Genomic DNA, 27,758 nt, shown 5'->3' on the forward strand with positions numbered 1-27,758 from the left:
AATTTATACAATCAATCACAAATGACTCCCTAATGAATCTAGCATTGCGCCCATGGTATTTAAAACAAAGTAACAAATTCATTATATGTACAGAAGTATAACAAGACATTTTGGGCAAATTGTGGAATGTCGAAAAGGCAATATGCTCAAAATTTTTATATGTGAAACAAGCCAACATTTTAGGATAAAAACTAATTTTCCAAATTTTTTTTGTTTAAAAAAAAAAAACAAGAATATATCCTTAGTTGTGCTAAAAAAACATTCAGCTATAAAAATATACACCACAGGGCAACAACAATAATTCATTCAAGCGAACATTTGTAATATTTGTATTATTATTTCATTTATAAGTATGTATATAAATATATAATTCTCAAAATAAGAAAATTAACATTGTGTATATTGTTTGACCATTAATTTAAACAGCATCCAACAAGTAAACATAAAGAGCAGATTCATACATCTCGAGCAATATGATCCATTAGGTATTAATTCCAAATAATTATACATATATTTTATATTAGCACGCCGCATTTTCCCGAAATAAGCCACTATTCTGTATATGCAACAAGTACTACAGCACGCTACGCCCGCTTATCACCGAGAAAACACGACATTCAAAGTAACTAAATTAATTAATCTGATTCAAGTCCTTGTTATCTTATATAAACGTTATGTACACTATGAACTATGTAAAAAAGTTAGCCTAGTAGAATTTCTTTTGATTTCTCCGCCTTGGGCTTCCGACCTCGTTTCTTGGCCGCCTGTCCGCCCCCCGCCATCGCGCTGACCATAGCCGTCTTCTTGGCTATACAGGATGTGCAGTACCAGTCCTCGGTGTCATCGGGGGGTGTATGGATGCCCACACATATCCAATGGTACCAACCGTCACAGCCTCCGTCGCAGCCTATCATGGGCGAGCCGTTGTCGGGAATACCGCAGGCTGGACATATCCACACCTTGGTCCCTTGGGGATCCATGTAGAAGGGTGTTCCGAGAGGGACATTGGGGAACTTCTCCGGCATAGTCACATCCTTAGTGGGCACGGGGCCTTCCTCTTGATCCAAATCGATGACCGAACCATCGGATCTTTTAGGTATCGGTTTAAAGTATATTTTCTTGTACTTGGAGGTCGGTGGTCGGTTTTTCCTCGTAGGTGATGAATTACTGGGTGTCGGTGGCGGTGAAAGAGATCTGCCTAAATCGGTGTTGGGCTCTGCTTTAACTACTGGAGAAGTGTGTTTATGATGCGGTTTCGACTTGGGCGGCCTAGTCACCAAGGCAGATATCCTCGCCAATTCGGGAGATTGACTTCTTTCAACAGATAAGCGATCTTCGGGAATCGGCAGTGGCTCGAGAGGCGACAGCACCGGTTCCTCCTTTCGAATCACTGGCTTTATGTTAAGTTTTCGCGCGTGTTCTGGAGAAGGAGGCAGCATTGGTGAAGCAGGTCCCAGTTTAAGAGTAAGTTTGGGAACCAAACCTTCTGCTATGGTGAGCGGTGACGCTTTCTCTTTCTCTTTACGCTTTTCTTTCTTCTCCTTCTTGGACTTCTCTTTCGAGTCGTGTCTCTCTTCTTTTTCTTTCTTCTTTTCTATTTTAATTTTCAGCTTATCTTTCTTATCCTTTTTCTTTTTAATCTTTAATTCCTTATCTTTCTTTTCTTTTTTATGAAGCTTATCTTTTTTCCTCTCAGATTTGTCCTTTTCTTTTTCCTTGGTTGGTAAAATAGGCTCTTCACTGAGAACAGGCTCAGGTTTAGGTACATCTACAACTTTCACCTTTTCAGGTGGATTTAATTTTATTGTTATATCTGGTTTAACAGTGGGCACTTTTATAACTGGGTTAGGTTTAGGTGGACTGTGCTTTACAGGGCTACTTCTCGCTGTACTAATATTATTTACAATCATGCTATTATTGGGAGAAATTCTACTTTTGTCTAGCTTCTCTTTTTCTTTAATTACTAAAGGCGGGGACAAATACGATTGTTTACTTTTCTTGTTAGGTGCTTGAGGAATAACATCATCCTCGATAGGTATAACTTCTAAACTTGGCCTCCGTAAGAAAGATGATATATTGGGGTGTTGAGGCATGTGAGGTGGTTTTCCAAAGCTATGATTAAGATGAGATAACAAAGGATTGCTAATGTTGGAAGGAATCAGTCCAGGGACACTCTGCAGAAAGTCTTGACGGTTAAAACTCCCCGACGCACCAGGCGCCATTGAATAAGGATTTGGCAGTAGATTGGATGTATCCGGTGGCAGGAGTCCCCTTAAGTTGGGGGGGACGAACCCTGAGAAGACTCCACCGGGAATAAGGCCGGGACCAGCTCCAGGAATGAGAGGAAACATGGGGAAGCCAGCTAACCGAGGGGAGAATTTCATTTCTGCATTTGCGGCGTCCATGCTCTGCATTTTTTCCAACTGCTGTTTCTTCAACATTTTGGTATACTCCTTCAATGCCTTATCTGGTTTGGGTTTTCTTTCTCTCCTTTTTCTCTCTTTCTTTTCCTTGACTATGGGACTAGGAGGCAAATTATGCACCGCATTCAATTTTGGTTTTGACAAATCCTTTGGCAAGTCATCAGTTAGTTCTTGTTTGAAGACATGTTTCCTAAATTCATTAGAATCCTCATCCACATTGATGACATCATTCACTACGGGGTTAGCTCTCTTAGATGTAAGGTCGACTGCAGAATTAGAGCTGGTAGAATGACTAACAATGGAATTAGAAACTACAAAATCTATAGACTCGTTAACATGCGCCATCTTCCTAGCAATATCGGGCTCATCAATAACCAGGGTAGGGGAACTACATCGAGATATGCTTTTTTCAATTTTAATTGCACCATTATCATGAACAAATCTATCATGCACGTCACTATGTTTTTCCTCTTTAATTTTACTGGAAATTCTCTTAAAAATATTTAACTTTGATCTGTCCGGTTGAGAGGTTAACTTCTCACTTTCTATAACTTCTTCTTTAATAGTAATGTTGGGTGGTAGAGGGGGTTCACTGATAGCATGAGGCGGGTGATATTGCTGGGGAGGGTTCTTGTGTATTTGCACCAATGGAGGGGGCTGCAGCGCAGGATTGAACGGGACCGGGGGCACTTTAGCTGGCTTTTCTATTTCTTCTTGTTTAATGGGTCTAGAGTTGGTATCTAATGACAGAGGAAGTTGCTTCAAGGGAGGCATTTCACCCGCATGGTGTTTAACCGAACCGGAAGGACGAACTTTTCCTCTAGCCAGGTGCATAGCCAACTTGTTATTCCTGTTCTCTGCATTCTTCTGTTTGCCGGTGGGGATGTTCTTATGTACTTTTTCTTTCTTTTTGCCTTTATCAATTTTCCCATTCAGCGCCTTGTTCTTTTTAGATTTCTTTTCAGAACGTTCAGGATGAGGCGGAGCAGACGGGTGCGGGGAAGCAGGCGGGTGGTGCGGGTTGCTCTTGGCTTTCTCCGGATGCGTGTCGTGAACTATGATGGGTGTTCTCGCTTCAGGCAACTTGCCTTCGCGTGCCGGAGACAGAAAACCCGACATAGTCATCATGACACTGCTGATTTCTCTAGTGTGGCAATCTTCCTCCTCCAACTTGAGTCTCGGTCTCTTGAGTCCGGGTGGCGTAAGGGAAACTGGGTCATTAGGGCGCTTGAAAATGTCTTTCTGCTTGTCTACATCGGTGACAGATATCTCGGGAGATTTGCAGACCTCGTCATGCTGCGTGTCGGTGCCGTTGTGGGTGATCTCCACAGTGCTGGCAATGGGCGGTGCAGAGTCCTTCTCTTTCTCTGGGAACATGGCAGGCAGGTACTCGTGTACATGCACCGGCCGGGTGAGCACCTCCTGGCTGCCGGGCTTGAGGAAGTTGAGGCGGGACTCCTTGGGGAGGGGAAAGTTGGAAACATTCAGATGACACTGAACGGGAGGAACGCATCTTGTGTACTCCCTCAACTCTTGCAGAGGAATATGGATGTCTCTAAACACGAGCCCCAGGTCGTGCAAGTTGGCTTCCGTACGATTGAACTGTTCAGCGTAACGCTGTGTCTGAGTACACAAGGTTAGGATGTACTTCTCCAAGATGTGCACCAGTATGTCCAGGGGTGTTGAATTGATGCCTTGCCATCCTATAATTTGGCATACCTGCGCCACAACCCTCCTCAGGACCTCTCTGGAGTAGTCATTCGACATTCTGACATTTAGTCGTCCTTACAAACAACTGGCAGTGCTGAAAGTGGTGACTGAAACAAAATAAACAAATAACTTTAATTTATTTTCAGCGAGCATTAATAAGAAAACCACATTAACAATAATTGCACTAAATACACTCTTTTCGAACACCACTGTAACTGGAAAGAGGTGTAAAATGAATTTATACCTATTTTGGCCCAAAAATACACTCGCTAGTACGGTCGTCAGTGAGACGAACGATCCGTCAGTGCTACGTCCACATTTCCACTTTTTTAGGTTTTAGTACTTATGAAGTAATGAAATAAAACTATTTACAATATCTAATAGACGAAGTTACTTTCTGTTTACGTAAAAATAACAGGGCGATCCAACGGGAAACGTTCTCAAACCGCCATGATTGCATTGTGGATTGTCAACGGCATGGTGTTGCCGCTACAAAAAAAAACATAGTTTTCTAATTTCGGTTTTGTGCAATATATGACTTTTTAAAACATTGAATACTTATATTCACATGAATTTTATTAATTTAAAAAAAAATTTCATTCAAAAATTATTCATAAAACCCTCAAAACCAACAAAATCAGAATGTTGGCTTAGTTGCCAGGAGTGCACAAAGCGTTGGTACCTACTTCCCTGATGCAATAATTTGGCAATATTTGGCATATTATGCCAAGAAAGCATGAAAATAGTGGATAGGATAGTAGAATAGTGAGTGAAACGGTAACAGAATATCGGAATATTGACAAGAAGTAATAAAGTTTGATAATATTACTAAAATTTTCTAGTTAATCGAAATTTTGCTTTCCATTCCCATTATTATTTATTACGTTTTTGTGTTATTTACGTTCTGAAAATAGTTGTTAGTGATTTGACAGCCGCTTTGTAACTTATTGCGGTCGCCGTTAGTAGAATGAAGCGAATTTGAGTTGATTTCGTTAATTCTGTGATACTTATATCTGTTTTGGGTAGTAATCTAGCGTTTAATTATGTATACGTTCTCAGAACAAAATGAAGATGTTACCAAATAATAACTCGATTAATGTAATTATGTGGTATTCCAGCTCCAGACAAATACAGCATTCCAAATGAAGATGGATAACAATATTGACACAAATGGTGGCGATTCGCCACCTCCTCTCAACGGGACAGAAAATACAGCAAGACAGAGCGTAGCTGATGCATTGACTGACCTCCTAGAGCAATTCACAAGCCGCCTATCAAACGGGGTACATGGGGCTTCCAATGGCCACGCAGAGAGTGAGGCTCGGGTGCCCCCGCCGACGAGCTCCGCCCAACTGGCGGACATCTTACAGCAGGTCACCAGAACTGCCGACGGTACAGTTGAGGGAATCGACATTGCCTCCCCGCTCGGTCAAACTCTTCAGCGAAAGTTCACCGAACTCGAAGAAATCTCTCACCGATTAAAAACACGCTTGAACCAAGTTGTCTGTGATACAGATATATTGCTGAGCCCGGATAATGAGCAGGATCAGAATATCACAGATCTAGATCTCGAAAGAGATTTGAACACAGATTCCCAGGCAGAAGATCTAACACCACAGGAATTCTATCAACTCGTTCAGTCGCAAATACCTACTTCCAGTAATAGTGACACTTCAGATAAATCTGATGCCTCAAAATAGTGTATAGTATTTTATAATGATTTACCAGAACTAACTGGCTTTATTATTCATTAATTAAGTGATAATTATGATATTTAAACATAGATTAAATGTAAAGCAGCATTTACAACAGTTTTGTGTGATATAATTATGTTTATTGAAGTGTATTAGTTTCTGATTTTTGAAAACTACTTAGATGTGCTCTACGTAAAGAACTACTCCAATCTGTATGTTTCAGAAATCAAACTTTGCAGTATTTCAAAAACTTTTCTTTAAAACTATGTACATGGTGAACGACGTACCTGACAGATTTTCAGCGATTCCTGAGTAGATATGTATGTCTGTTCTGCTGTCTCTCCGTCTCGCTCGTACCACATGATCCTTTCGGTTGTATCCAGTGACGACATAGATTTGTTTTTGAATACATTTTTACTCCAAAAAGCTTAGAAAGGGTTTGTTCTGATACACATGATGTATAAACTGAGTTTGGCATATTCAATTATAAAGTTCAATGTTTCAGGATAATTTATAACATAACTACGTAAAGAAAAAAAAACCTTTAAATATATTTATTCCTCTATCTTGACAGTGTGCAGAATATGTCATTTTCATTATTATATAGATGACTTATAGTCGAAAAATGTTATAAAAACATACAAATAATTCTAGGCATTAAAGTCAAATAGATTTTATACAAAAAGGCATACCGGCAAATTGAGGGCTCAAAGTCAAACCAACAAAAAGTCATACCATTTTGACTTCAAGCCCTAAATTTATATATATTTATTGTTATTAAGTTTAATTTGTAGAACTCCATTTTATTTTTTATATATTCAATAATATTGTTATTGGATTTATAAAAACAGTTTATTTTTAAACAAGTTCTGCTGTGTAATTATTATTACGCGTGACAGCTGTTTCGCCCTTTGAAGGCATTATCAAACTGTATATAACCCTAAATTTATTGGTATGTTTTTTTGTAAATAATGTTATTTGACTTTGAGACCTAGAATTATTTATATGTTTTTTGTAGTTAACTTTGTTTGACTTTAAGCCCTCCACAATCTCAGTGTTGATATATTATTTGGTCCATCAAGCTGTTTACCTAAAATATTCTTAGAAATTAGATGATTTTATAATGCAATATATTCTGCTGCCTGCGTTTAATAAAGAAGTATTTTGTGTTTTGTACGTTAACTGCATTTATTTTAATTAATAGCAACAATCCTCCTGTCCGAAGTGACATTGATTTATTCATAATAATTTAGTCGGTTTCAATGGTCATTGTTCTGTTTCCAATTGAAAATATTCCTTTTATAATCTTGTTGATCTTAAGACTTCCAATACAACTCTTATACATATTTTCACCACCGATACAGAGGGACAGGACTTATTTGCACAAATTTATAATAGCATAAAACTTCATTCTGCCCTTTTTTATATATACATTAGGGTGTCCCAAAAAAATCAAAGTTGTTATTTTTGAACGCATACCCTCTAATTTTGTTTTAATATTGACAAAACACGCTATTTTGTAAGTAAACGAAAATCACTCATTCAGGCAAGATGTTGTTAGATTTACGCACTTCTAAAAAGAGTATATTTTTAATAGGAGTCGTAAAACACCAAATATCGGGTTCTAAACTGCCATCTAATGGACAAGTTCTTGAAGTTTTCTTCTACAATATCCGGAAAGTGAATTTAACTGTCAATATATACCAAGTATATCCATAGTTGGTATTAAAAGCTGTGATTGAAGTAAAAATCAGTCAAGTGACTACAAGCCCTGATATACCACTCTTCAAAAAATTTCGAGATAACTGTAAAAATGTTGATCCCGATAAAATTCAGTGCTACAGAGAAAATCTCACATTGCACCTAACCGCTTCCGAAATCGATGATTTGCTTGACTTTTACCATACTGCACTGACAACAAAAATACTTGAAGATGACTATTGAGAGTTTTTAGAGCTCTGTGTGATAGTTTTAGGAAGAGATACAGCGAGAAAATTTAAGATTCGGCCTCCAGGTGTTCGATGGATGACAAATGCGCTTTATTCCTTGAAAATATCATTAATTTGTGCGCAATTTAAAATTACCGGTAAGGATAAGGCGGCACTTTTAGACGTTTGCCCGTTCATAGTAACATCATATGTCAAGCCATGGTTTCAATGTATTATAGCAGTTAAAGCACCTTACCAGGACTTTTGCTTTTTGAAATCGATGAAGGCTTAAGAAAAAATTGATGAAAACATTTCAATGGCAGCTTTATTTCTGTTCAGTAAGCAGTTATGGTATTTGACCGATGAAGAATCTATTTTATCGCTGTTTGACTACGCTGTGGATCAAACAACTAAAATAAAAATGCTCGAAATATAAAAAATAATAATTTATCAACCCATGACAAACGTTACATCCCATCGAAGGAAGATCTTGATTAAATTGTATGGTAAGTTTATTAAGTAGTTTAAATTATGCTTTGTATTGAAATTTTTGTTCATATCATAATTTAGTGACTTTTTTCAGAGAAAAATATTTATGACTTCATTTCAGTCAAGAACAAGTATTTGTTTGACCGTCTGAAAACAGATGCCAGTTTTCTTAACGAATTCCCTACGATGTGGTCAAATAATGCTTTGTATCAAGAAGTCAGAAAGAAGGTGTCGCCGCTGAGGGTAGTGAATGATACAGCTGAAAGAACTGTTAAGTTAATGCAAGATTTTCATGGATTAATCTCACGGTCGAATAGGAACAAAAAAAATTTTTGTTACGATGCGTTCAGGAACACCGGAAAATTTATCCGGACTGTAAAAAACAAACTATGAAGACAAAATTTAATCAATTAACCATTTTTAAATATAAAATACTACATAATTGAACATTTGTGCATTTTTAAATTTTATTTATCCGACAAAAATGAATGTTGAAAATCCTTCCATATTAACTCGGTACCATATGTTTGGCATCAAGTCGGCACGGGTTGCCGGTGTTTAATCAAAATAATATTTATTATATGAGTTATTGGGATCAAATGGAATAAAATAAGAGGGTATGCATATTTAAATTAATGAAAAAAAAATTCTTCCTTATGTCCTGGGACACCCTAATATACATATTAACTCCACACAGGAGGCCCTGAAGAAAGTAATTTCCCTCAGGGCCTATGTCATCTTTGGGGATGCTGTGGGGAGGGTCTTTTTGTGGAGAGGAAGGAGTGAACATGGGTCTTGAAGAGTCCCATGTTGTAGGAGGGAGGAAACACAGAGGCCGGCAGTTCGTTCCACAGCCGAGCTGTTGAACTTAAGAACGAATCGTAGAAGCGACCCGTTCTCATGTGACAAATGTCAACCGTGTACAAATGTTGGGCGCGCGTTTGGCGTGTATCCCGACTACGCACCGGTGCCGAAGGGATCAATGACGCTAGTTCCTCAGAGCATCTTCCATTGCCCTAAGTACTGAATCCACTTGATTGCACTGTTTATCTAATTTTAATTCCTTGCTCCCTGTTGCATAATATTCTGTTTACATTGAGATTAGAAATAAAACAATTAAATTACTAGTAATTACTAATTAAGTATTTACAAATTTTATTTTACGAATAAACATAAAAATTGTGCATTATCGTCAACTCCTCTCTCTAAAAGTTCACATTTACGGCCTTTGCTTTATTTTGAAGATACTTGATTTTGTCTTCTTCTGTTTCCAAATCAGTCCACTCCAAGTTAGATATCTGTTGGAAAAGTTAATATATTTTAAATGGTTTATTTGTTTATTAAATCACCCACAAAACTAGGCGCACATCCATAATATTACGACGGTAGAAACAATGATTAATAAGGAAAATAGAAATAATGCATAATAATAGCGATAATAACAAAAATTATAATAATAGCGATATTGGGCAAATTGCTTTTATTTTATTTGGAAAATATACTGAAAATAATGTCGTAAAATCCAATATTTTTAATTTCGTTAAATGTATTTGAATACACCATCAATATTATCTTTAAGGCCGAATTGCATCTGCCGAGTGCTCGGTCAAGTGACTCGCTTTGTTACTAGGCCGAGCAACTTATTGGAGAGTAGAGGTGATTGCATGTAGAAGATACAGTGGGCGAGTCAGTTCATTGTGATTACTTTAAAGTGCTGTTAACATGGTAATTTAGAATTTGGGCTTACCGCAACAGGAGTAAACCCGATCTTCTTCAACTGTCTCATCTTCATCTGAGTGCTTCCGAGAAGTTGCATTGAATTAGCGGTGTAGCACAGTTTTCCCACAATAACGAACGCCAGCCACGTATTGACGCTGTCCGGTGGTCGCTGGAGTTCCCCGAACTTGGGCTTGTGTGGAAAGTGCTGTTCGACTTTGACCTTCTCTCCGTTCGGACTACTTCCAATGATAATATCTAAAAAAAAAATTTGAAACCTGCTTTATTTGCCAACAGAGGGGTAACCTAAATCTCGGAATTTACCATACTCCATGTATTGTATCAGCTTAAGGCAATGCAATGCAAAGTAATGAAAAATCATGTGTTTTAAATTTGAAAATCGCTATATATATAAACTTTCCGGAAGAAATTCTCTAAATGATAGTGGAAACCCTATCAAAATCCGTTGCATGGTTTAGAAGAACTAAGCGCACAAACAGACAGACGCGGATAGTTACTTTATTTTATACTAAAGTGGTAAATTAAGTTCTTCAACTTCCAGAGTGCCAAAATTACCCATTGGATATGAAAAATTTGTGTCCTTTGTATCCATATGGTAATCTGAAATACATACTTTGTTGGAGGAGCTTGACGTCCCAAAGGTTAGACAATAATCAGAAAACATTTCAATATGTATTTGTGCATGAACTTCACAAAATAAAATAAAACATGCATTTTGGATGTCCAATGAATTTATAACTGCGAATATAAACCCTATGGCGTCTGCCGAATTTATTGTGCTGATATTTTCGTATTCCTACAAAACCTATAAACATAGCCGCATAATGTTACGCTGCTTGGGGTATGTCAATGACCCCTCATTGTAACACAAGTTTTGTTTTAGATCTTGGCATGTTGAAGGTTAGCGTGAATATTCCTCAAGATTTCCAACTGTCTAAAGCCAGTTATAGCCAGGGGCTATAGCAGCTCCTATTGGGCCGGCCCTGTGCAGGCGCAATTGGAGCAGTCCGCTCCAGGAGCCAACTTACCAAGGCATCTAGGAGGAAAGGCATTAATAATACCTAACTCGAGTGTTGGGGCTCAAGGCCCTGGTGAAGGTATATTGTGAGGCTAAAGGAAGAGATAGGTTGGGAAGTACCTAGTTATTCTTATCATTAACTTATTACTATTGAAAAGTGAGGAAAAAAGGCATCTTGTCCTATTTTTAAATACATTTATTTGAATTAGGATTTTTGCTTTCTTGAATCAATGAAATGGAATCTTGCAAGTGGAAATAACTCACTTCCCAACATGCGATCGGGCTGAAACTCGGCAGATAAACTCATTGTCGATGACAATACATTCTACCAACTTTTAGTGGCAATCACGCACACACGTGCATTTCTCTGAAATTTTATGACATAATAAAAATTTACAGAAGTTATAAATAAATAATGGGGCGTTTCACTCATTTACTCTCAGTCCCTAGAGAGGAAGGTTTAATCCTCAGAAAACAAAAACAAAAAAAATTGTAAAAATGTATAATAGTAAAAACAAAATGTTTTTTACGTGTTGGTTATTTTTTAACAGTTATAATAATTCGTAAACAAAAGGATTGCAAATTACCTGCTTTGTCAAAGTGCGGCAAAATAAAACCTGTATGCATATATTTTTTGCCTCTAATTTTTTCAATCAGCAACATCACATCCAGCATGGTGGTTTCCGTCTGATTCTTACTATATCTATTTCCAACTTCGGGAATATAGGAAGATTGAAATCTAGATAAGTAATAACGCCGACCAAAGTCCATACGCGGACCCTGGTAATTTCGACACTCTATTTCAACAGAGCAATCGAGACCTAGACCCAAATTCCCCAGGTTATAATTATCTCCGTAAGCCTCTTTGATGTATTCACGACTCAACGCCTTGCTGATCAGATCGAGGGGATATTTACCAACAACTGCTAGAAAATATAGGCAGTTGATGAAACACATTCCGTGATGACGGATTTCAGGTTCTAGTCTCGGGTTTCTTAATTCGTCTCGAATCGTCGACGTCAATTCATCTACAAGCTTGTGATTGAAATTAAACATAGTATATGTAGATAACAGTCTTTCCATATCCAATAAACTTGCACCAGACGGATCCTCGATCATCTTATTAGCGATGACCTCGAGGGAATCTTTATGATACAATCCTATTCTGGTGCCGAGCAATGCAATGTTGGCACAAGCAGTATGGTTTAATCTGGGTACTTGTTTCACAAGAGACTCTGCCAAAGCCTCTAGGTCTCCAATCTGTTTCTTTTTAACAGATTTCCTCAGTAATGTTACAATCACAGATATAGTGAAGTCGTCCAAAGCATCTACTTCTTTAACAAACCTTTGTATAACTTTACTAATTAATGCTGGTTCTCTGAGTAGAGTCTTGGCTTTCATAAATCCCATGCACATGATAGCTAGCTCTTCCATCTTTATGGAGTCTACGTAATCCTTGAGTTTAACCTCAAGATTGTGCATTTCACATGGAGGAATGCGAGTAGCGCCGATATAAAATAAAGTTTGAACCAACTGCTGCTCTGTTAAATATTTAGACTTTCTTGCGAGCTTATTAATGGCAGGCTTTGGAAAAACCATATTTTTGACTAGACCTAAATGGTACACGTGATCTAAATAGAAAACCATCTTATCTAATCCCCAATCATAAACTCTCTTTGCGATAGCATCATCCAGTGCACACCAGACCTCGATGTAGTTTCTTGATTTTTTGTTATCCTTTGCCCATTTGTGCAGATTTACGAAAACTATTTCCAATTCTGCGTCGCTCAAATGTTGGATATTATCAGACAAAACGTCTATATGGTTATCGAATATATTAGACGATATGTCAATATGTTCTTTAAGTGAAAAGTTAGAGAACCAAATGAAATTATCGAGAATTTCTGATGGGGTTTCCTCGCCAGATTTTGAATCAAGTTTTTCTACAAACGTTTTAAGAGAATGATCTCCAAAAGTCCCGCTGTCATCGAATTTCGCTAATGAGTAGCCATTTGATTCATTGGCTAACATTATATTATAAGCTTTTACATTTTCTGACAATCTTGAGACAGATAAACTTCCGCATACGGCTGGATAACTTGCGTGCAAATGCCTGTAAGCACAAGCAGCCATACTCAAAACACTTGTGTTACATTGTTTATATCTGGTGCTCGGCTTTATAATAAAGTTTTTTAAAGAATGTGGAAATAGCATCTGTTTAGTACATGGCTTTAAAAACATCATTATTGTTTGATTATTAACTGTACAGTATTGACAAAGTATTGCACAACATACGCTTATTACCGCGAATAAATAAACCACTCTCTACCGCGCTTGTTTTTGACAGTTTTTGACGTTCGGAACGGGGTTGCCAATGCGTACGTTTTAAAATACCCACAGAAGGTGCTCAAAATCACAAAATTGGGAAGAACAAATAATATAATAATAATAATATTGGACAATTTTTATAGCGCCGCTTTTGTGAGATATCACCTCAGGGGCACTTATATAACATTTCCCCACAAGTTCTATATGTAATTCTACCTCCGGAATTAAAACAAAATTCTATTGAAATTAGCATTTATATTATATTTTATATATTATCAATGCTATTTAATTTTTTTTATATTCTTATATCATTATATTTTTTATCGTTTAGTCATTTTCGGAATTTCACTTTCATACAGGCTAAAAAAAAAATTTTTTTTTAAAACTGTTGCGATACTTCGTACTTGTGACAAATCTCCAAAATACCTGGTTCCAAAATACTCACAAGTATTTTATACCGGGACTAAGTATTTTTAATAGATACTTTTACCAGGTATTTTTGTTAGGTTTTTTGATGGGTATTTTTAGTAGGTATTTTTGATGGGTATTTTTATGGGTATTTTGGATAGGTATTTTTGATGGGTATTTTTAATAGGTATTTTAGACGGGTATTTTTGATGGGTACTTTTCAAGGGCATTTTTGATGGGTATTTTGAAGTGGTATTTTTGATGGGTATTTTTTATTTTTGTTCGGATAAATGTGGGGAATTTTTTGACAGGCAATTTTTGACAGCTGCCTCCCCTCCCTTGGATTTTGAAAAATCGTTGTGGGGAATCACATATAAACTTTTGTTTTTGGGGAAAAAAATTTAACAGAAGTTTTTGTAACAACCCCTCTCCCCCTATGGATTTGAAATATTTTGTGGGGAAGTACACAGCTGAAATATTTTGTGGGCAATTAAGTTTCACAGAAATTCTCTAACAACCCCCCTCCCCATGGATTTCGAATAATTAATAGGGGAGTAGAAAAATTGTGGGGAATATGTGGGTAGAATTTATGTGAGTACAGTTCAGAAATTACTTATTCTGAATCAATCCTCAGGTAGGTATTAAATACTTTGTCATCGGTATTTTTACCAGGTATTTCTTTGTACCTGTACTCATTATACCCAGTAACGAAAAGTACTCATAGGACCCACCTGTGAGGTTGAAGGGGGTGCGATATGAATAATAAGATTCACAAAAACAGGCGTAAAAATCTAGTTCAGCGGGCAAACAAATAAATTTTTATTTGTGGGGTGTCAGTCTCCCAACAATATTTAGACGGAAATCCTTTGGTATTTAACTTAATTGCCCAATTATTTATTGTCTTATTTTTTATGAATGTTTTTCTGTTTCAGTGACGATGAATCGGTGTCTATTGAAACATATTTGATATAGCTTCATACAAAATAACAATATATGTTATTTCCATAAGTTGGTACTTACATACATAATTGTATGCTTTAATTCCCACCTCATTATATGTGTGTTAGTATAAACTGTTCGGCAGGTAATGGTAAATGTATGTTATTTTTTTAAATTCTGATTTTTCCCTGATTCTGATTTCTCCCTTTACTTTCAGTCATCTAATAATACATTTTCGGTCATCTCTTTTTTATTGTTTATTAAGTTAGTTGATATTACAATTTACTTATATAAATTAATTTTTACATGGTTACATTTCATTGCTTAAAATTTATATTTTTACAGTTAGCACAGCAATTATTTTCACTTTCAGGCATTTCTTCGTACATTTGTAGTCCCCTAACCACATAAAATAAAGAATAACACAAGAAGTGCCTTGTGGGCGTATGTCGTGACCCAAATATTTGCCTACTCGAGGCTTAATTTTTCAATACAAACTGGGAAAAGGAAAATCAAATGGAATGGAGATCTACGATGTCAGGTGAGTGTAAGTGAGATAGAGCGCTGGGTGGGTGGTCTGAATGGAGCATTTGTGTGCATTCAAATTTGTATTGTTAGCACTTTTAGTGTTATTCTTTGTTTTATGTCTATACAGTTCTATATATCTGCAGTTCTGTAACTCTGTTTTTTCATATGCGTCAATCTTATTGTATTTACATTACTGGTAAATTACTATTTACATTTTCACAAATTTACCTATAAAAATGAGCACATTGTATAACAGTCCTTTATTTATTGGAATCCAATTTAGCTATTGTCTTATTTGATTTTTTTTTCATATTTGCTTTCCTGATGGCTCTTTTACATGACACCTTTTTTTATCCAGTTTGTCTGATCGGGATGAAAAAGGGGACGTGTTCTATTTTGGTAATTGGTACCGAGAGTGACCTGTGTTGGCATTGCCGATTTTCGTACATTGATGGCGACGTTGGGGGAGCTGTTGCTTTGGCACCTTCGCTGCTGTGTTTTGGTAGTTCCATCTTATATATTATACGAATATCGTATTTTTCAAGATACGATGATCAGGTAGGCAATTATTCCATGACATAGATACCTATAAACATCATTATGACAAAGGTTCAAACACGAACGTGTAGACAAAAACATCGATTGGGTACGGGTAATGACAAAACTGATAAATAACAGTAACAGATGATTTCATGATTCTGATCTATGGTTAAGAACGAAAAATGCGATTTTGAAGCATCCTGACAAAATATAAAATGCGCCTATTACCTCCCAAAAAGCGCTATTCCATTGTGCTTCGCACCTCCATTAGCCGGCTTGCAGCAAAACCTCTTAGAACACAAGACCGAGACACTCATTCAAAGCATCCTCCTAATTTGTATGGGATTTTACAAAAAACATCGTTTTTTTCTATTTATTCTTCTTTATTAAAACATCTTTAAATGTTTTGGTTAATTTAAAAAAATAAATAAAAAACAATTTTTGGAGGTTCCCAAACAAGTTAGGAGACTGATTTGATTCAGTGTCCCGGCTTTGTGATCTAGCAGGTTTTGCTTGAAGCGGCCAAACTGTTATACCTGCTTTGCACGATACTTTGTTTCATACCGAACCCCATATCGGGACTAATACGAAAAAAAATCGCTTCACAAGATCATTATTTTCATACTTACGATTTCACCTAGATAGTTGCCATTAGAGAAAAAATAATATTTTGAGACGGTGCTAAATCGTCAAAAAATAGCAGCACCTTGAACATAACCCTAGACCACAATTATGAAATCCATCCGTAACTGTCATTTTCGAGCTTTGTCACGTGCTTGGTCTTTGTACCTTTATTGTAATGAATGATTTTTATAGATACCTATGCCATGGCAAAACTTCCTACCTGATCATTGTGTTCAGTACGATATTCTTATAATAAATGAGGTGGAACTCATTTATGTATTATATTTAGATGAGAAATGAAGCGATAAAATAGGTTCCGCTTTTTTGCCTCCCTTACTACAACATGCAAATGCGGCACTGCTAACTGTCTCTATTAATCAATTAAAAATTATGTTACAGTATTATGTTAACACGCATAGATAGTATTTATTAAGTTAACAGTACGTATGTAAAGTTCTCGTGTATTATTTCCTCAAAACAAAATTTTCCTTTTTTTTAGTCGAAGATTTTTTGTTATATTAAATAAAACGGTACTTAGTAAAATCAGGTCCTTTTTCATTCCTAAAACATTGTTTTTGAATGATATACTGAATAATAATAATAAATGTGGTCGGGGGCGCCATCGAGACTTACTGCACAGGGCGCGAATTGTCGTGGAATCGGGCCTTCATATGACGTTTTAATAGTCCCTTTCGAGAACATGAATAACTGCACAAGGAACATGAATACGGTTTTTCTCCAGTATGGGTAAGCATGTGATCTTTTAAAGAACTCTTCGTGTAACATGAATAGCTGCAGTAGGAACATAAATAAGGTTTTTCTCCAGAATGGGTAAGCACGTGACGTTTCAAAGTTCCCCTCTGAGAAGATGAATAGCTACAGAAGGAACATGAATGAGGTTTTTCTCCCGTATGAATAAGCATGTGGGGTTTTAATCCTCCCTTTTGAGAACACGAATAGCTGCAGTAGGAACATGAATAAGGTTTTTCTCCGGTATGGGTAAGCATGTGACGTTTTAATGCTTCCTTTCGTATACATGAATAGCTGCAGAAGTTACATGAGTAAGGTTTTTCTCCAGTATGGGTAAGCTTGTGAAGCTTTAATTGTCCCTTTTGAGAACATAAATAGTTGCAGTCCGAACATGAAAAAGGTTTTTCTCCAGTATGGGTACGCATGTGACTTTTTAAACGTCTCTTTAGAAAACATGCATAGCTGCAGAAAGAACATGAATAAAGTTTTTCTCTAGTATGAGTACGAATATGATGTTTTAAATATCCTTTTCGAGAACAAGAATAGCTGCAATAGGAACATGAATAAGGTTTTTCTCCTGTATGGGTAAGCACGTGAACTTTTAAAGAACTCTTCGTATAACATGAATAGCTGCAGTAGGAACATAAATAAGGTTTTACCCCAGAATGGGTAAGCACGTGACGTTTCAATGAATCCTTTACGGAACATGAATAGCTGCATAAGGAACATGAATAAGGGTTTTCTCCGGTATGTGTAAGCATGTGACTTTTTAAAGAATCCTTTACAGAACATGAATAACTGCAGAAGGAACATGAATAAGTTTTTTTTTCAGGATGCGTCTTCAGGTCTGTTATAAGGTCTGAAAAAGAAAAGCTCCATAAGTAGTCACCCATCATGAAAACTGAAAATTATCAAAATGAATTCAGAAAAACAAAAATCTATTTTACCTTCTGTTTGGTCAAAATTTTCAGAGCGCTTTAAGCATTCCTTTTTAACATCCGGAAAATCTATTTCTATTTCCGTGCAAGGAATTCCGCTATCACCCTTTTCTCTTGGTCCTGGTTCGGCCTTGATGGGAATAGTCTCCACATTATTGGTAACTGGAATAATAGGACATGACGAATTATTCAAATTTAAATAATACTGCCGTCGGTGTTATTTTAATGATTATTTGTATTTGTGCTTGAATTATATGCATAACATTGTTTAACTAAGTTTCTGCTGAGAAGCTACTAGCAAGTAGCAGTAGATCCTCATTGGAGAGTAAAAATTTTCATTATATAAAAATCATATTATTCAATAAAAAATTAACTACTAATTACAGTAGGAGGCATACTACGTGTGTTCCCTAGAGTGGCAACTGGCAAAATTGAACCAACCATTGCGCCGTCTGTACGCAACACTCAACGGTTGACACACAACGGATGAACCAACTAAATTGAATGGTCTGAAGGGGGTTTAAGTCTCCGCCTACCCAATTTCTACCGATTTATAATAAGTTTCTTTGTAATTGTTTTTGCTTTAAGTTCCAAAAAAACGTTATTTTTAAAGATACTATCTATATTTTTTTATGCCGAAACGTTAATAATATGAAATTCCCTCGATAGAAAATAAATCGCAAAGTAAGCTCTGAAAATTAAAACACATTTTGCTCTATTATTTAATACGTTATAGGCGTGAATTTTTTCATGCTTTCAACATTTAACGCTTTTTAAATCTATGGCGTCTAGTCTGCCATTCGATTTGAATAGACATACCATATCAGTGAGTGGTTCATTTATGCATATCAGTCACTTTGCGCCCAGGGCCGCCGAGAGGGCAAGTTAACCATGTCCGAAACTTGGGGCCCGGGCCTAAGGGGGGCCCGGGACGGGGCCCGGATATTTTACTAAAAAATGCCAGTGACACTAGGAACGGACGTGGGCCGGGCGCCCAGGCCCGCACGCTCCGTAGGCCCAACTGTCAGAGCGTGTTCCGAAAAATCAGACCTTTTTTATAAACCGGAAAGACGGGACATAATTTTATAGTTGAGAAAAAACAATGATTACTCTCGGCATAATGCAAATATTCCTTTTTTACACCCGAGAAGTGAATTTCTATATCCCTATACGGCTTTTCATCTGCGCCTTCCTTCTTGATGGGTTCCGTCTTGATAAAAACAGCTTCTGGGTTGGGAAGATCCATAGCCATAAATATACCACTCTCTAGATCGATATCTTCGGGCTTTTTGTATACAACAGAATTATACAGTACTTAACCACAGATATACAAGCAGTACCTACCGTGCGGAAAAGAGCAGTAGACAAGATAGAAAAAACTCAAGGTCATCTAAAAGTAAGATGCAACCATAGACAATATAATTGCTCTCGGCCTACTCCATTCATTCACTAGCCCAAAAAAAATATTTTAAAAATAAAAATGTCCTTGAAGCAGAAAAATGTCGAAATGTTTTCCAAGGGCCTGACTAAGAAAATAAACTTTTACAGTGCATTTCCTTGAGATGAAACTTGTAAATCTGAGAAGAAGAAACCCAAAATGACAAGAAATTTGCAAAAACACTGAAGAAAATTTCCAAAACATGATTGTCCGACAGTATGACGAAGAATTCCGACATTTTTCAGCCTCATGAACTCATGGTTACATATGTTAAAAAATCTTTAATTTCACCAAAACAATAAGATAATACAGGATAACACTAATCAATAACATGAATAAGTTTATCGATATAATAAATAACATTTATACGTTGTGGAGGAAGACATAATGTCAAGTATGAAGCATTGTTCAAAAAACCGAACGAATAACCTAAAACTGTTAATTCACTTTAAACTTGAACTTACGTAGGTAGGTTGAATATAATATGTTTGTAACTCGCTAACACTATACTGGCTTATATTGTATTTTTATCACGAACAACATTAACACGCAATATTTTCGACGGAAATGATAGTATTTCGGCAGAAAATGACAACCCGCGTGTATAAATAAACCACTGTCATTTTGTTTGAATGATTTGAAACTGTCAAAATTCCGTCATCTCTTTCTGTTACACGAGTCATTATGGTAGAGAGCGAGAGATCAAACCAATCCTTCTGTTCTCACCAATGAGATCTGAGCTTTTAGCCATATTATTCGTTTTCTATAAGAATTTTGAGGTGGGCGTGGCGGTTTCAAATGAGTTTCGAGGCCAAAGCTTAGTTAAATGCCCCTGTCCATAGCACTGCTGTGATAGCATCCAGTTATGTGATGGTAATTGGTCTCAGCTCAAAATAACGTAGACCTGCAACAAAACAGAAAAAGCTACTGTCGCATGTAGGACTTGAACCCATGACCTTCGTCTTGCCGGGCGCTGCTTTATCAACTAAGCTAATGGGATCCTATTTCCTTCTTGGTTTCTTTTATCAGTATGTACTTCGATGGGTTATCGAACAATGAGGGATGTCGATGATATTAAACCCTAGGGCAATCTTTGGAGATATTCTTCACCGACAAGAAACAACAGTGGAATGTTTTTACCAGATATATTTCCCAGCCTGACACGGTCTCATAAAAGTTATGTTATCTCATTTTGTATTACGTTGAGAAATACGATTTAAATAGCGTTAGAAAGAAAGAATACAGCACATTCTTTTTGAATTAAAAAATACTATTAATGCCACCGATTTTTTTTTAAATAGATGAAACAAAATTTAAATTTTGAAAAATATTTGGCAAGGTTTGCAAATTTTTAAATAAATATTTTTACACTAAACTAAGTTAAAGTTAACTTATATATTTTCTTTGTCTAATTATGTGCTTTGTGGTTTCGTGTAAAGTAGTAATTACAGTTAAAAACCCATCTGTACGCGCCTTTAAAACATACATAAATACTAAAATCTGAAAGAGTCTTTCATCTGCTTCGGTATTTTATTTTGAAATACGTTCAAAAACACCGATTTTATATGTTATCAAGTGTAATGCTTTGCAAAATAATTTTGGCGGTATCTGTATTCTAACAGTTATCGTAAGCAACATTGCAAAATGTTAGGGCTTTAGGGGTTAATTGATAAAGAATGATATTCAATCTAAAGGAGAGATTTGAAAAGTTCCAATGTGAGAACGATTTCAGTCTTACTTATAAAGATTCCCTAATACGCTGCTGCAGCGTTGGTATATCTATGTATACGGTGAAGATGGCCGTATACTGGTTAAAATCTTTACTTATAATAATATTCACCCAAGTTTTTTTTGGCTGGCACTTTGTTCCAATCGTCAAAAAGACGGTCACTTTCGCATTTCGCGTTTAGTTGCTAACTTCGCGCTTCTTCAGAGGACATTTGTGATATTGACCCGGTCTGTTTTGAATTGCATCGAAATTCGGCCAATTTGATTATGCGTTCCGTATTTGCTTTGGTAAATCGATATTTGTCAAATCAACCAAATTGTTTAAAAACTCCGGGATCTCCGTCTTAATACGATTGCATTAATTTTCTATAAAATAAACATATAAACACACATACACAAATACATTACATATTAAAACGACCTACAAATAATAAAAAATAAAGTTATTAAAAGACTTTTTAATTATAACCCAGATACCCCCACCAAAAAGTATACCAAGAAACGAAATTATTGAAAATCATAAAACTGCACGTACTTTGTTATAACTGCACAATATAACTAATATGGTTATTTATCTAAAAAATCCGAAACGGTTTTATACACACGAACACAAAATTTATAAAAACCCCACACGTTCATGAACACTACACAAGACAACATAACAAACTACACACATTGAGCAAAGACTGAGAGTGGTAAAAGAATTATAGGCCACGAGGGTGTACACACATACATATACAATCTCCTTAATAATAATAATTTATATTTTGGACAATTTGTATAGCGCCGCTTTCGTGAGCCACGGGGCGCTCCCAATAGCTTGACATCAGTAAATAGAATGAATATATTTAAGAAAAAACTGTTTGCTCTTAAGATTAGCGACCAAAATTAAAATCAACTTATATCAGTTATGTAGTAAACAATTATATATATATTTTTTTATTATTTTTTTTTGAATGTGTATTTTTGAGTTATGAAAGTAAAATGTGTCTTCTTTTAAGTTAAAATTTAAAAAAAAAATAAAAATACATGGGGATCGGGCCGTTTAAAAGTCTGTCAACTTCTAATATTGTTTTACTGCGGCCGCTAACGCAGTATGCGGTACGATTATGAGTGCCGTTTCTACTAAACCATTCTTATCCCCCAGTATATTAACAGCAATTTCGTGAATAGTGCACCGACTCCAGCAAAAGAAATATTATTTTTCAGTTAATATCCCCGCATAACCTCCAGATTCCATAACCTTCACCGGAAAACTCCAGATTCGACGTAATGTGGGTGCGCGTCAATCTTGCCAGTACGGCAAGATTCTACGCATGTTTATACCGCTCACCGAACCATAGCGAATCAGACACTTCCGAACTCTTCAAACATTTGAGCGATACTATTGATGATCTCTTGCCCCGCTACCCTTCGGCCGAGTTTATTGTTCTGGGGGACTTCAATGTTCATAACGAACCATGGTTGAAGTTTTCAGGCCCAACGGACTCGGCTGGCCGACAGGCGGAATCCTTTGCCATTTGCTACGGATTAGAGCAATTGGTTCAGGAGCCTACAAGGGTTCCTGATGTCAGACTCACCGCTCCAATCTTTTAGACCTATTGTTAACTACTGTGCCACACGGTTATAAGATTGACGTCACAGCGCCTCTGGGATCTTCTGACCACTGCCTAGTGACGACATCAATCCCCGTTAACCTCAGACCAACCAATGAGAGGCTGAGGAGAAAAGTGTGGCACTATAGGTCAGCAGATTGGTTCGGTATGCGGGCCCATTTCAACGCTTTTCCGTGGTCAGCTGTTTGTTTTCGGACTTCGGACCCCTCAAGATGTGCCCAGGAGATTGGTGAAGTCATCAAATCGGCGATGGATGGCTTCATACAATCGACTACTAAAGAAACTGGTGTGGGCTCAAAGCCGTGGTTCAGTCGACAATGCTCCGAAGCAGTTCGACGAAAAAACGCGGCTAACCGAGCCTACAACACATCTCGAACGCCCGAAAGCAGATCAGCATACAACAAATCGGCAAAGGAATGCAAGAGAATCATTAATAGGTCAAAATTCGAACACGACCTGCAGATCAGAAAAAAGCTGGCTGCCTGCCCGCATGGCAGCAGAGCATTCTGGTCGCTTGCGGGCTCAATAGGTCGAAATTTTTGCAAACCCAGTTTGCCACCTCTTACCAGACCTGACGGCTCACTAGCAAACACCGCCACCGAAAAGGCTAACCTATTAGGGAAAATGTTTGCGGAAAACTCGACCCTCGACGACGGAGGTGCTGTTCCGCCGTCGGTTCCTCACTGCGGCTTCTATATGAAAAAGCTGAGGATCCGGCATCGGGATGTACTCCACGTCATACGGGGGCTCGATGTTAACAAAGCTAGTGGACCTGATGGAATACCTGCCCTGGTATTGCAGAGGTGTGCTGCGGAAATAGTTCCAGTTTTGACAAAGCTCTTCAAAATGTCCCTGAAGTGTGGCACTGTGCCCTCTGGTTGGAAAAAAGCGGTAATTCACCCTATTCCCAAGAAAGGTGACCGCTCCAACCCGGCCAACTACCGCGCCATAGCGATCACATCAGTTCTGTCCAAAGTGATGGAACGTGTGATCAACGACAAACTGCTCACATACCTCGAGAAGAACAAAATTATCAACGACCGTCAATACGGATTCCGGCGGAACCGCTCGTGCGGTGATCTTCTCGCGTATGTGACGCATGTTTGGGGGCGGTGCCTGGAACGTCACGGTGAGACCCAAACGGTCGCACTAGACATATCCAAGGCCTTTGACCGGGTCTGGCACCGAGGACTTGTCAACAAATTGCCTTCTTACGGACTTCCCGCATCCCTGTGTACGTGGATTGCTGAATTTTTAAGGGATAGGTCGATTCAGGCGGTTGCTGACGGTTTCACCTCTTCCTCGCACTCCATAAATGCTGGCGTCCCACAGGGATCGGTTCTGTCTCCGACTTTGTTTTTGTTGCACATCAATGACCTTTTGACATGTGCACCGATTCATTGTTACGCGGATGACAGTACAGTTCATGATAGCTTTTTGTTTGACAAGCCCCCAAAGGGCACACAAACTCCAACGGCTCGGAGGGCTTTGAAGCAGAGAATGGAGGTTATCTCGAGAGTATTTCCTCCTGGGGTAAAAATAATCTCGTCGAATTTAATGTTTCAAAGACCCAATCCTGTCTGATTACGTCTAAAAGGGATCCAAATGATAATCTAGTCTCCTTCAACGGAAGGAATCTTCCGAACAGGCCTTCCATTGATATGCTTGGTATAACTATAAGTGACCAGCTCAGGTATGGGGGCTCCATCGAAGCCAGAGTAAAGTTGGCCTCTCAGAAGCTGGACGTACCCGCAGATACTTTAATAATACACAACTGCTGACCCTGTACAAATCGCAAGTGCGCCCTACTGTCGAATTTGGCAGCCATCTCTGGTCCGGAGCCCCTAAATACCTGAAAAAAACCCTTGACTCTGTGCAAAAACGGGCGGTCCGTTTGATAGATTCCCCAATTTTAACAAACGGACTGCAATCTTTAGAGCACAGGCGTCAGGTAGGTATGCTGTCCTTGTTCTATCGGTATTACAATGGAAGATGCTCTGAGGAACTAGCGTCATAGATCACTTCGGAACCGGTGTGTAGTCGGGATACACGCCAAACGCGCGCCCAACATTTGTACACAGTTGACATTTGTCACATGAGAACGGGTCGCTTCTACGATTCGTTCTTAAGTTCAACAGCTCGGCTGTGGAACGAACTGCCGGCCTCTGTGTTTCCTCCCTCCTACAACATGGGACTCTTCAATACCCATGTTCACTCCTTCCTCTCCACAAAAAGACCCTCCACACAGCATCCCCAAAGATGACATAGGCCCTGAGGGAAATTATTTTCTTCAGGGCCTCCTGTGTGGAGTTAATATAAAAAAAAATAACAAGCACGGGGCGGATTAAAGTGGGATACATTGTCAAAAATCAACTCTTAAATTAAACCGTCGTAAAAATAAACTGCGGTAATCGACATTTTGAAACACCGCGATAACTAGTGATACATTTAAAATTGCTTTTGAAATATTTTAATCGAATTGAATGAATAATAATCGGCGTACAGCGGGAGCAGTGCCTGCGACACACAGACAAAATATGATACTTTGGCATGGAAACATTTCGGTAGTTACGTACTTAATTTGCAATAAATGGACAAAACCAATGTTTTCATACTGGCAATGATATGTTTATTGTTTACTTTTTACGTTGCCCACTCTAATGATATTTTCTTTGAATACAAATTTGAATACGCTACTATTTACGGATTATATGAAAGCCGCGCTAAGCTCGACAATCAACATAACAACCAAGCGAGGATAAAGAGCAACTAATAAACTGCCAAACTGCCGTCAGTGAAAAAATTTTAAAGACTTCAATATATTTTTCCGCATTTTTGTGCAATTGGACGGATTTTTTAAGACTTTGCTAGGGAGTTTATATATTTTGACATGGCAACGCTGGTTATACACATAGGGGCCATGGGGCAGTCTAGAGGTGGGTCCTGTAAGTACTTTTCGTTACTGGGTACAGTGAGTACAGGTCCAAAAAATATCGGGTACATAATACTCTCAAGTATTTTATACCTACTTACTGGGGACTTGGGACGAAGAGTGACGGGGACCTGAGGCGTGCTGAGCACTGAGCAGGGAAGTTTAAGGGTGGGGAGGGGAGTAACAATCAGGAATGACATTAGTTAGAGGGTGTTCAATATACATAATGTTGGTTTGATTTTTATTTAATATTTATAGTTTTAACTTTCGTCGTGTGAGGAAGGATACATATCATAATGAAGTGGATAATGGGAACCGCTTTTGAAGTAATTTTAAGTAAAAACATCCATACAAAATAATGTATTGTAAATGAATGTACGGTATTGTATAATTGGGTAACAAGGGACTAGTTTTTCTCGCAAATATTTCAAATAAAAATAAAAGAAAAGATTTAGTTAACTTTAAAAATAATACTTAAGTAAATTTTTGAAACAGTCTGTAGTGAGCTAAACGTATTTAACAGATAATGCGATTGAACTGAAATTTCATCGTAAATTACGCGTAATAACGTAGACTGAATACGCATTACTGTCATTTTTCCTCGTATACCCTTCTAATAGGACCGAGCGAAAAGGTGATATTTTACAGTGCGTCGCATCACAGCAACCGACAAAATATATCTCTTTCCCCCCTTCTATGGAGTGAAGAGTAAATCCAGAGTGTCAGAATACTTTCATTTCACTCTACTAAAGAAATACCATAGGCAAAAATACTTCATTGTCCCTTTTCTCCCTACAACTTTCTAACATACCAGAGTGAGAAGTCAGTAGTATTTTAAAGTACGAAGTACTTCAAGGCCTGTGATATTTACAAATACTTAGGAACCAACACAGACATAGGAATTAATAGACGAGAAGATAATGGCGAGGGGTAAAATCAACTGTTGAAGAACGAAGGGAGTGAAGCTGACTGTGATTCGTCAATAAATCAATCTGACAGTAAATAGGCATCTCGCATTATAATATCACCATTTACTTCTTAAAAGTAAAATCTGCTTTTGAATGAATAGACATTTTTACATGGGAGCGCAAATTACTCGCCACGTTATGAACTAATTTGCGAAGTCCAAATTCGGCAAAGTAAATTTCTTCTGTTTGCAGAGTCGTAGTTAGTTTCAGAGTATTTAGTTAAGACACTTTTACAAATGTTTCATAATTTACTTACCCCAGTAAACAACGATGAGCACACTTGAGAATCGCTACATTGTGATGTGATAGTATATGTTTCTAAAACTGATCCATATAATACGGTGTGAATAAGCTTAAAATAAAGTAAAATAATGCTTACTTATGGAATGTAATACGACAATTGGGTTTATTCTCTTTTTCACATCTATTTTTACAAGTTTTCATAGTACAAGTCAACATTTTGCCGTGTTATTTCGTAAAATGAACCGATGATGCCTCGACCATAGTTCGCACAAGAATGATGACGTCACGTTTTCAAATTTCACTTGAGGCCATACGCGAGCACAGCCGGCTCCAATGGAACCGGTATGGGGAGTGGGGATAATACGCTTTTAATCACTTAGGGCAGGTCTACTAATATTCATATGTCTATGGGAACCAAGTATTTTGATGATTTGTCGCAAGTACAAAGTACGGCATGAATATACCTGGTACTTTTACTGGGTACGATAAATACGCCTCTCCTCTATGGGGCACGGTGGGGTGGGGTGGGGTCGAGTAATGTAGTTGTGACATCTATTATTTACAATGTACATTGATTGTAAATTAAAGCCAAAGATGCTGTAATCATTAAGTCAAGATTAGATGAACTCACCAATCGCTTGGCTGTAGTATGTGACAGCGGCCGTAAATCAACAGTAAACAGACTCACAATTTATTCTCACCTCCTCGTCTGTCACGTGTTATGTGTCAGTAGTAATGCCATATCCCAAAAATAAAAATAAAACGTGTTTCACGGGTAA

The 27,758-nt window shown here is 37.6% G+C and overlaps 3 protein-coding genes across 4 annotated transcripts; 1 reads left to right on the top strand and 2 right to left on the bottom strand.

Moving 5' to 3' along the window:
• Nucleotides 1-25: 25 nt before the first annotated feature.
• LOC149417176 (uncharacterized) lies at nucleotides 26-4,587 on the bottom strand. The gene is made up of 2 exons (XM_089639922.1): nucleotides 4,378-4,587; nucleotides 26-4,240 (listed from the first exon to the last, which is right to left on the bottom strand). The coding sequence occupies exon 2, from the start codon at nucleotides 4,188-4,190 to the stop codon at nucleotides 702-704; it is 3,489 nt and encodes a 1,162-aa protein (XP_089496048.1). The 5' UTR covers nucleotides 4,191-4,240; nucleotides 4,378-4,587; the 3' UTR covers nucleotides 26-701.
• A 224-nt stretch (nucleotides 4,588-4,811) lies between these two features.
• Nucleotides 4,812-6,992, top strand: LOC149417177 (uncharacterized). The gene is made up of 2 exons (XM_089639924.1): nucleotides 4,812-4,939; nucleotides 5,252-6,992. The coding sequence occupies exon 2, from the start codon at nucleotides 5,276-5,278 to the stop codon at nucleotides 5,831-5,833; it is 558 nt and encodes a 185-aa protein (XP_089496050.1). The 5' UTR covers nucleotides 4,812-4,939; nucleotides 5,252-5,275; the 3' UTR covers nucleotides 5,834-6,992.
• A 2,373-nt stretch (nucleotides 6,993-9,365) lies between these two features.
• Nucleotides 9,366-27,689, bottom strand: LOC149417178 (non-canonical pre-mRNAs endonuclease FASTKD5, mitochondrial-like). Of its 2 annotated transcripts, XM_089639926.1 has the most exons (6): nucleotides 27,611-27,689; nucleotides 20,328-20,396; nucleotides 19,165-19,295; nucleotides 18,064-18,216; nucleotides 9,992-10,218; nucleotides 9,366-9,542 (listed from the first exon to the last, which is right to left on the bottom strand). In XM_089639926.1, exons 2-6 carry the CDS (start codon nucleotides 20,330-20,332, stop codon nucleotides 9,450-9,452), a joined length of 609 nt encoding a protein of 202 aa, XP_089496052.1. In that variant the 5' UTR covers nucleotides 20,333-20,396; nucleotides 27,611-27,689; the 3' UTR covers nucleotides 9,366-9,449. The 2 variants fall into 2 exon arrangements, with proteins under 2 accessions (XP_089496052.1, XP_089496051.1); XM_089639925.1 differs by lacking the exons at nucleotides 18,064-18,216; nucleotides 19,165-19,295; nucleotides 20,328-20,396; nucleotides 27,611-27,689 and adding an exon at nucleotides 11,587-13,348.
• Between the last annotated feature and the right edge of the window lie 69 nt (nucleotides 27,690-27,758).

Source organism: Hesperophylax consimilis, chromosome 15, assembly GCF_061612785.1.
Source record: "Hesperophylax consimilis isolate HC1 chromosome 15, BYU_Hcon_1.0, whole genome shotgun sequence".
NCBI classification, from domain to species: Eukaryota; Metazoa; Arthropoda; class Insecta; order Trichoptera; family Limnephilidae; genus Hesperophylax; species Hesperophylax consimilis.

Excerpts from the sequence above, each read along its gene's own strand:
- LOC149417176 (XM_089639922.1), bottom strand. The coding sequence starts at position 4,190 with ATGTCGAATGACTACTCCAGAGAGGTCCTGAGGAGGGTTGTGGCGCAG.
- LOC149417177 (XM_089639924.1), top strand. The coding sequence starts at position 5,276 with ATGAAGATGGATAACAATATTGACACAAATGGTGGCGATTCGCCACCT.
- LOC149417178 (XM_089639925.1), bottom strand. The coding sequence starts at position 13,243 with ATGATGTTTTTAAAGCCATGTACTAAACAGATGCTATTTCCACATTCT. Across the intron at positions 10,219-11,586 it reads GCCGCACTTTGACAAAGCAG|ATATTATCATTGGAAGTAGT; the intron begins GTAATTTGCAAT and ends TTTTTTTTTTAG. Across the intron at positions 9,543-9,991 it reads TCGGGTTTACTCCTGTTGCG|ATATCTAACTTGGAGTGGAC; the intron begins GTAAGCCCAAAT and ends CTTTTCCAACAG.